The 9252-nt window shown below is 40.7% G+C and overlaps 1 protein-coding gene across 1 annotated transcript in view; it reads right to left on the bottom strand.

Annotated features, from left to right (window-relative positions):
- Nucleotides 1-1090: 1090 nt before the first annotated feature.
- PRTFDC1 (phosphoribosyl transferase domain containing 1) overlaps nucleotides 1091-9252 on the bottom strand; it is a 65347-nt gene continuing 57185 nt past the window's right edge. The window contains exons 5-9 of the mRNA XM_019531935.1: nucleotides 8373-8390; nucleotides 6818-6900; nucleotides 6342-6388; nucleotides 3015-3091; nucleotides 1091-2447 (exon numbers count right to left, since the gene is read on the bottom strand). Coding sequence (XP_019387480.1) covers nucleotides 2400-2447; nucleotides 3015-3091; nucleotides 6342-6388; nucleotides 6818-6900; nucleotides 8373-8390 — 273 coding nt within the window. The 3' untranslated portion in view covers nucleotides 1091-2399. The remainder of the gene's footprint in view (nucleotides 2448-3014; nucleotides 3092-6341; nucleotides 6389-6817; nucleotides 6901-8372; nucleotides 8391-9252) is intronic.

Here is a 9252-nt window from a genome sequence, read left to right as displayed (position 1 = left end):
CAGGTACTGATTTCTTTTTCCCTGCATTCTTTTCATTTCACTATTAGAACAGTAACTGAACTAGAAATAAGAGCAGGAAAAGGAACTATGCATGTTCAGTATCAGTCCTGCACTTCTACTAAAATATTGCCTCCACAGATTGGATCCAATCAATCCCTACCATTACCGTGACAATTCCAACCTTTTAGTAATTTGCTCTTTTAATGAATTATTTTTATACAAAAGATCTATCCTTAAGTAATTTTACAACAATCTGTTTCCAAGTTCCTGTTTCTTTTCTATTGATGGATCATAACAGCAAATAACAAGTTATGTTTAACTGTGCATATTTAACAAATGGAAACACATACTACTTACGGTAAATCTAGAACTGGGTTTAACAACGGCTACATCTAAAAAGTTCTAAAACTAACAAACCTATAGAAAACTAAAGCTTTGTACAGGAAAAATAAAGAGCTGCAATACTCTTTGCAAGTTCCTCCAGTGAGAGGTATGGGAATAGGTTGAATCCTTTTTGAAAACAGGATATTCAAGGAAGGAAAACCTTTTCTAAGAGAAATCCAGATTATAGGCAATGAAAGGAAAGAGCTAAAACATTTCCCTCCCAAACCCAACAGTTTTACACTCACACTATTTTATATCAGTAACATAAAAGGGCACCTATAAACATGACAGACCTCAGCCCTGACGTGCTAATTATCGTGCATCAGAACAAATGGGATTAATTGAGTCTGCTGGATCGTGCTAATTAGCAGCAGTGTCTGCATCATGTGTATTCAGCATCCCTGTGTTTCAAAATGGCAGCAGGGGTGCTTTAACTAAAGCTTGAACGAGCTTTAGTTAAAAGCACCCCTGCCACCATTTTGAAGCTCTCAGAGCTGCTCTAATTAAAGGCCCATGTGCTCCATCACAGAGCACATGTATAGATGCCCCTAGATTTTATCCAAACAAAAACAGTTTATGAGCCACAGGGTAAACACATAGAGTACGTTTAGAGTACTAGTCCAAATGCACATTTTTAAAGAGCTGCTAAGGACTGTGCAAAAAAATGCTGAAGTAGGACAAATCATAAACAATTGTATAACATAACAAGTGTTTTTACTGTTTCTTTATTGGTTTATAGGAAACTGAAGCCTAATAACAATACGCCTCATACAGTTCAGAATAAAACAATGGTGTTACACTTATTTACCCTACTTTGGCTTCCTTTAGGAAGTTATTGAGAACAGTTGTATACAGCACATAATTACATTTGTTTTTAAACTAACACAACAGGTAAATTAACAAACTTCTTTCAAACATGATGTGTAAGGAAAACAGGAAATCTTCAGAGTTGGCAATATTTATTATATTAATTAGTTTTTATGTTACTTTTTTTTAAATAAAATTTAATTGCTTTTATGGCAGGATTCTTAAGTCATGTTTGCATTTATATATAAGACAACTTACTACAAAAATAATGTGTTAATTTGGACATACTATGAAAAATAATAGTTATAATGGAATAACTACCTGGCAAACAAACTTTTGTGCATGACTGAATGTAATTATTGAAATATGCACTTGAGAACATTACGTTAATTCTGTCACTTGTTTATGTCCTACACAAATAAAAAGATGCAGCTGAGAAACTGAAGCCTTTCTGCCATTGAATTTTAATTAGATTAATTGCAATTAGAAGAAAACAGTGTATTAAACACAGTTGAGAAGATCCACGCATACATGACATATCATCAGTCCCACATCTTGACAGTTTAAATCAAGAGCATCTCCTAAAGGTTCATTTCATATCATCATTCAGATTCAGTGTATTATTCAGTTCAAAAGATTATAAAGGAGTAGATGATAATCACCTTCAAAAAACCTATTGATAGAAAACTTCATGTGAAGCATAGTAACAGAATTAAAAGTGAACAAAATTTTGAATTCAGTTGTGTCAGATTTGACCTGGACTAAAGTGATGCTTAAATGTCTGATTAATACATTTCTGTACTATTACAAAAAGATTTAGAACACAGAATGTAATGTTTGAGCAACTATATGTAACTCTGAAAGGTATATTAACTATAAAACTGACAGGTGGTTTAGAATGACTTACTAAATGTAGGAAAGTTATTCACAATGAATGTGGGGGCAGATAACTTATTAGTCCAAAGAGACAGCATATTGTAATTTTAATATTTTAAAATCTACAATAATTCAAAAGCTCTGTATTTTGCATTTAGATAGAAACACTCACTTTTGAATATCAGTCAATATCCCTACAGTAATCCACTTTTTATACCAAGCTGGGTAAAACATAGGACTGCTGAATATGTCTTCAGGGAGATGATTCAAGGAATGTACTTAAAATCCTGGTTCACTGTATTTACAAATCTTCAGAGTAGAAAGGTGTTAATTCAGACTCTGTATTTTGCTTTGCCTTGGTCATTGATGACACATATGTGCTGGGGAAAAAAACAACAACATTGATTGCAATAGCATATATTCTCTTTACTAGGCTCTTGAACTGGTCAGACTCATTAACTGCTACTTTGCTCTGCAGAGACCTAGCTATGAGTCAAGGTCCCAGTCTCCCACACTGGCTATGCAATTAGTCAAATGCCACAAGAGGTAGACCACCATGGAAAGTGTGAGAAAAGACTCAGGTCTTCTTTACCACTGTTTCATTGACTTCAACATTAGATAGACAGAGGATCTGAAAAAAATCCTAGCAGAAACAAGTCCTCATCTCTTCAGACTTGCAGAAGATGCTAGTGTGGCAGAGGATGCTAGATTCATTCGGCCTGTAGTGGAAAGAAAAGGCCTGAAGGGAAGGGTAGGAAAGAATCGCTCAGATTACTCAACAATCCTTCTGGACACTTACAGAATGGTGTTTCAGTTCCAAAGGAATTCTATGCAATCCTCTTTGCTGAGGTTCATGGCCATAAGAAAGCCTCAAAAGATGGGCAAATAGGCTAGTCACGATTCCCTCCACATGAAAAAATAGCTTGAATATAGTTAGAAACACTTACATTTAGATCTCTGAAGTGCTCATTGTAGTCCAAGGCATAGCCTACCACAAATATATCTGGGATTTCAAAACCATAATCTACATGGAGAAAAACAGAAAACATAAGTGATATCAAATATGTTAACAAACATTAAACAAACCTTAAAACTACTTAGATGCGCTAGTTCTTTTATCAGGAAAATATATGAGCATGGAGCCAAATTCTTAGCTGTGTTAGTTTTTGGCTTGTAGACATGTACATCATTACAACCAATGTCAGCTATCAGTATGGCCAGCTGTGGCCCATACACAGCTCCTGTGCAGAGCCTACTTGTGCCAAAAGTGTGAATAATCCGCATAAACAAGTAGGAGGCAGCGGTGCACAGGACCACTGCCAAGTCAGTGGTCAATTTCTGGTCAATTACACCACCATTTCTGACCCTTATATCCTGCCCTAGGATGTCCCTCTGTGGTGCGTTATGGAAGGCTGCAGAACGGCCTCTCTGACTCTGTGGAAAGGAGCCAGAATCAAGGCAGAAAAGTCCCACCCGGGTTAGGATGCAGATTCTCAGGCATGCACATGTGATAACTATGTAGTACTTCGCCACAGAGAAAGCAATTTAAACTTCAATTCATAGGGAATTCAAAGATCCAGCAGCAGGGCCTATATACATTCTTTTTTGAGAGTAGCAAACACAATAACGCTACATATAGGCATTTGGGGAGGCTAGGGGGAAGGTTAGGTCACATTAAAAATGGCCACCTGATCCAACTTAGTTCACCCATGTGCGGATCTAAAGTCAACCTAACTAGGGATCGAAGTGTAAGTGCAAACTGTACAGAAGCTCCAGGAAGGTTATATCAGTTAAAAAAAAAAATGGATGACCTGATTTAATTTAACTGCATCTCAGAGGTGCGCTAAGTTAGTTCAGATATGGGAAGACTGACTTACCAGGGAGGTGCCAGCCTCCTCCGGGTGTGGGGGCTGGGCTGGGTCAGGCTGGGAAGCTTGGGGGTAGGGGGGAGGTTGCCACCCCAAAATTCTCCTTAGCCCCCTCCCCCCCATAGCCACCTCTCCCAGCGCTGCCGCTGCCTACCCACCCTGTGCAGCTGAGCCTGCCCTGCTCCCGCCTGCTCCAAGCCCAGCCCTGGTTCAGCCCCCACACTGGGAAGAGGCTGGCACTGCCCCTCACCTGTGCGGGGCAGGCAGGCAGTAGTGGCACTGGGAGGGGTGGCTACGGGAGGGCTCAGGCAAATTTTGGGGTGGCTATAGCCCCACCAAGACTCCTCCTAGCAGCGCCCCTGCCTATCTAATTGAACTTATGTATATATTCCTTTTCCTACCACCCCCTCCCCTGGCACTGAGCTAGTTCTAACTCCTAGCACCTCCCCCCGCACTCCCAGACAGATATCCCTCCCCCATGGACCAACCAGCCCCCACCCCATGTCTGTCAAAACCCCTGATCCTGGTAAGCTGCTCCTGGGGCCAGTTTTACCAGTGTTCACCAATGCCAGGAGCTGATGGATGTAAAATGGATTGGAGGGGAGGGTTGCTTTGCCAGGGGATGAGTTTGGGGAGCAAGAAGCAAGAGAGCCCCCCAGTCCTGCCAATGCCTCCCCTTGTGAAGCAGCCAGACCCTTCAATCCACCCACTCTGACTTACTTCAATCAGGCTCTAGGGCCAGTGAGCACTAGTAAAACTGGCCCCAGGAATGGTTTGTGGGATTGGGTGTTGTTCGATGGCATTGGGGGAGTCTGGGGAAATTTGCTGGGATCAGACAGCCTCTCACATTCCACAATCCCCCCTCCACCCCACTGAATCCCACAAACCTGTACCTCAAAGCCCTCTGCAGACCTTGCTAGCCCCCCCAGTTCCCTCTAGCCCCCCCATAAACCCCCCTAACCCCCCATCTCACCTGCCCCACCCTGACTTTTAGTTTGGGGGCCATTGTTAACTGGATCTAATCCCGAAAACTGTTAGTTGTAATGTTTATACAAAGCCTATGTGTATTAGACTAGCACCTACAGTTGCTAAATGCTGTACAGTTAAAGACCCAAATTCTACAAAGATTTAGTGAAAGAGACCAAGCATTGTGGTTAATTAAAGACATGTTTTTTCATCAGAATACATATGAGGAAACAAAACCAAACAGAAACAAACTGCCTGCTTGTTGCTTTTTACCTCAGGGTCATCATTGTTAGAAAATAAGGGGGTCTCATTCTAGCAACAACTGTCCTTATTCATTAAACCTTAGAGAGGCCATAAAATATATACTTAATAGACTAGCCCAATTAGATAAATTAAAAATATTAAAAAATGAGAATGACGTACACAAGGTACTCCAGAGTGGAACACCTGGGTGCTAAGCCAAGTTACAGCAAATGCACTTCCTCCCAACCACAGAGATTACACCAGACTTTCTGGCCCCTCGCTCCCAAGTTCCAAGCTAATCCTCTACCTGGAAAGAGCCATTCTCTCTGAAGACGCTCTTCTACCTGCCTTCTAAAATCCTTCTTATCAAATACCGGTACTTAATTTTCTCCAAGACAACCCAACTCTTTCAATTTTTAGCCTCTATAATTTCTACTGGGTCATTTACTCTAATAAGCCTATCATGGTAACAGCATCGTGCCTGCCTCTATGCATCTCTGATCACACAGCATCATAGAGGGCAATAACTTACCAGGTACCAACATTTCAAAGAAAAGGTGGATGCTGGCTAGCAGCAGAGAAGCAAGAGGTTAGCAAATCAGAGAAAACAAAGAAGCCCAAGAATGTAGCCCAATGTATCGTGTGCTCTTCTCAGAAAGTTACCTGCATCTCTCATTGGCTGGTTGGAGGAAAGGCTAAACATGCTACCCTTTAAGTAAAAGTACTTTTATAAAGCAAATAAAATGTATATTCTTTTGCCATTTAACAGTAAACTTGCAACTAGGATGCAGTTCTCTGTTCGGATGGAATTCTACAGTAGAGTGCTAGGAGAATGTTCTTTTAAGGTATGAGAAGCAGCAAATAAAAGGATATAACAACCCTTACAGTTACCCAAACATAGAAGGAAAAACCCTGAGTTGTCATGGATAAAATGTAAAGTTTCAAATGAGACAATAGCAAAAAAAAAACCAAAACAAAAAACTTTAGAGTGCCAGCAGCTAGGAGGACCCAATAAGGAGATCAGACCTTCCAAACCCCAGAAAGCGATGTCATTCCTATGCAGTCTTCTAATTTCACAGGCTATTGACTGTAGGAGCTGAACATTTTGTATGATGTTAGTAGAACAATATGCTATAGCTAGCGTAATGTTAGCTTATTGTACCGTGACGTAAAGGAAGTTCTCATAGGAGCACTTACAGTCAGGTCTGAACCCATCGGGCTGAGATGTTCTTTTCACCAACAAACTATCATTAAAGAAAATAAAATATTTTTTATATAAAAAGCTGGATTTGTCTGCAAAACTTACATTTAAAAATGTGTTAATTTCCTTGAAATGCCTCATATGTACGGATTCCCCCTCTGTTTTTGCCTCTCCTCCCTACAATGTACTAGCAGACAAGAGATGTGTGTGTGCCACTCAAATGTGATCATGCCACTCTTGAAATGTCTAAAGTGGTCACTGTATAGCAAAGCAAAACCATCTCCTCTCCTCTTTAACTCCATGTATGTGGCTTAGTTAGCTGTTCCAGCAGTGCTCCCCCTGATATATATTACTGGTAGAGGACTAAAACAAAATCTTAACCTGGGCTCCTCCACAGAAAAGCACATGTCACTAGATAGGCCTTTATTTTCCTCTAATCACAGAAGATGATTTTTGTAAATGTTTTACTTACCTTGCTACCTTGATCATTTTTGGCTCGCATTTTTCTATGTTATTAAGCAGAGCCTTCATAGTCCTTCCTGTTCCAATAATATCCTTTGCAAAATATGAAAAAAGTAAGTAAAATATAACAAGCAAAAAACAGGAAATCTGAGCAACAGGAGATTTCACGGTTGTTGTTTTTTTAATTTCTGGGGAAATGGGGTTATTTTTTTCCCACTGTAGTGTAGGTTATATTCCAAAAATGTTGGAGGGAAGGCTGTTTTTAGGAGCAGGCATTTTCCCTACTGGGATACAGTTCAAGAGAAATACCAACAGGTTGGAAGACTCCTGCTTTCTCCTGAGAAGGGTTAAGTTCTGGTGCCCTTAAATGCAGTTGTGGGTATTTCAAACAGGTCTATCAGTGTTCTCTTAGGAAGCCTGTGATCATAGAGTCACAGTCCTCCTGTAACCAAGAGCAGAATGTGGTCTTAAAGAGCGTTTGCCAAGGTGCACAGAACAATACAACAAACAAATCCTCCTAGACATGTGCCAACATATAAATACATTCCCTGAACAATAAATAAATGGTTATACAACAGAATAATCACATGGAAAGCACCTGACAGCTACACTTGCTAGGTGTGTAATTTCTACTTGCAGCCTTCAATTACCAAATAGTTTTAATATAATTTGCTGCATAGATTGTTTTTTATCCTGCTGCAGGAATGAGTGCTAGAGAATTCCAGAGGTCCAGCCGTGTGGTTCAGGCAACCCGAGGTTTTTTACATTCATATTTTATCTCCTGTACTGAAAACCACTTCAAACCATTATTAATTCATTTTGTGGCACCTTCCAGACCATTCATTTTCACACCTTAAATACGCAGAGTTGGCCTGAGATGCTTATTTTACCCCAACCAGTCCACCACATGCCTCCTATGTTTCCACCCCACCTTTAACGTATCTGTTTTAAAGAGAATTACAGACACAGAGACTTTGCAGTGCCAGACTGGTGATATCTTATTTTCAGTATCCCTCATTTTAAGCACCAGATTCCACTGAGCCACTTTCTTTTGAAGTGCTGGCATGGTGGAGTACTCCAGCATGGACACTGCAAGTGTAAGCAACTGTCTTACCCAAACAGCCTGTAGAAGTGACATGGAAAGCTCAGAGGCTGTGAGATATACACAGGACCATATCATTTTACCAGTCCTAAGTCATGAAACCAAAGAGTTTAAGGACATCACTGCAGCAGGTACTGCTGTTCCCCAAGCAACTGAATGATTCCTAGAAGGAAGCAGAAGTCTGTCTTGCCACCAGAAGGAAGGTGGTGCAGACACATGTGCTCCTGGGTATCTAAGGGTAGTTCCCAAATGGATTCTCTAGAGCAGCACAAATATGGTTTGAGCAGTCAGCCAGTCACAGGTATTGAGAAGCCAAGGGGTCAACAAACAAATCAACAGCTTCCTATTTCGTGTTCTCCCAGCTCAGGAAATCAGAACATTATTGTGAATAATGTTTTAGAAGCTGACTGCAAAACTGTGATCTTGTTGTCTACATGCAGCACTCCAGGAAGAGCCAGCTTACCTCCACAATCAGGACATTCTGAAACAAATAAGACAAACTCAGTTATACAGCAAGCAGTACAAACTACAACACAATTAAAATAAGCAGGCATTAAAAAAACAAACAACGAGACAAACCAGAAAACTTTGACAACTAACTTAGAGCCCTTGTACAGGTGTACAATGTGTTAGGATGCAGAAAGCGCTCCTAATATCATGTATGCTGAATAAGAGCCACCTCAACCTGCTCTGTCCTGTGATGAAATAGGCAGCAGATTGTAAATCCTATGCACAAAAGCAGGGAGCAACAGAGAATACAACTGGATGAGAACAATGTAATTGAGAATAAATTCATTTTATTTCAGTTTGTACAAACCCAGACTATCAATATGTTGTCCCCAGGATCACACAAGCTGTAGCAGCAATTATCTTCTAAAATAAGGTAATGGTTTATGTGTTTTTCTAAAATATGTGCCTTCTGGTAGTGGAACTAGGGGGCTAATTGTACCAATCTTACTTACATTAAGAAGTACCATCCTCCTCAACTATTCCAACTAAATCAACTCTTAGAATATGATACCATTCAATGTAAGCACAGAAAAATCTGGTCCTACATTTGTGTAACCGGCAGCTGATTTTGCTGTTGATACGGTTCTGCTCAGTTAATCCATCCTCAAACTGAGAAACAAGTAGCTAAGATGGTTAATATTCTTCTATGAGAAGCTGGTCAGGTCGCAGCTGGAGTACTGCGTCCAGTTCTGGGCGCCGCACTTCAGGAGGGATGTGGACAGCATGGAAAGGGGCCAGAGGAGGGCCACTTGCATGATCAGGGGGCAGCAGGGCAGGCCCTACGAGGAGAGGCTACGGGACCTGAACCTGTTCAGCCTCCACAAGAGAAGGCT

Source organism: Crocodylus porosus, unplaced genomic scaffold (assembly GCF_001723895.1).
Source record: "Crocodylus porosus isolate Cpor-Errol unplaced genomic scaffold, CroPor_comp1, whole genome shotgun sequence".
NCBI lineage: Eukaryota > Metazoa > Chordata > Crocodylia > Crocodylidae > Crocodylus > Crocodylus porosus.
The sequence above is the reverse complement of the archived record's forward strand: the minus strand, read 5'-3'. Positions and strand labels throughout refer to the sequence as shown.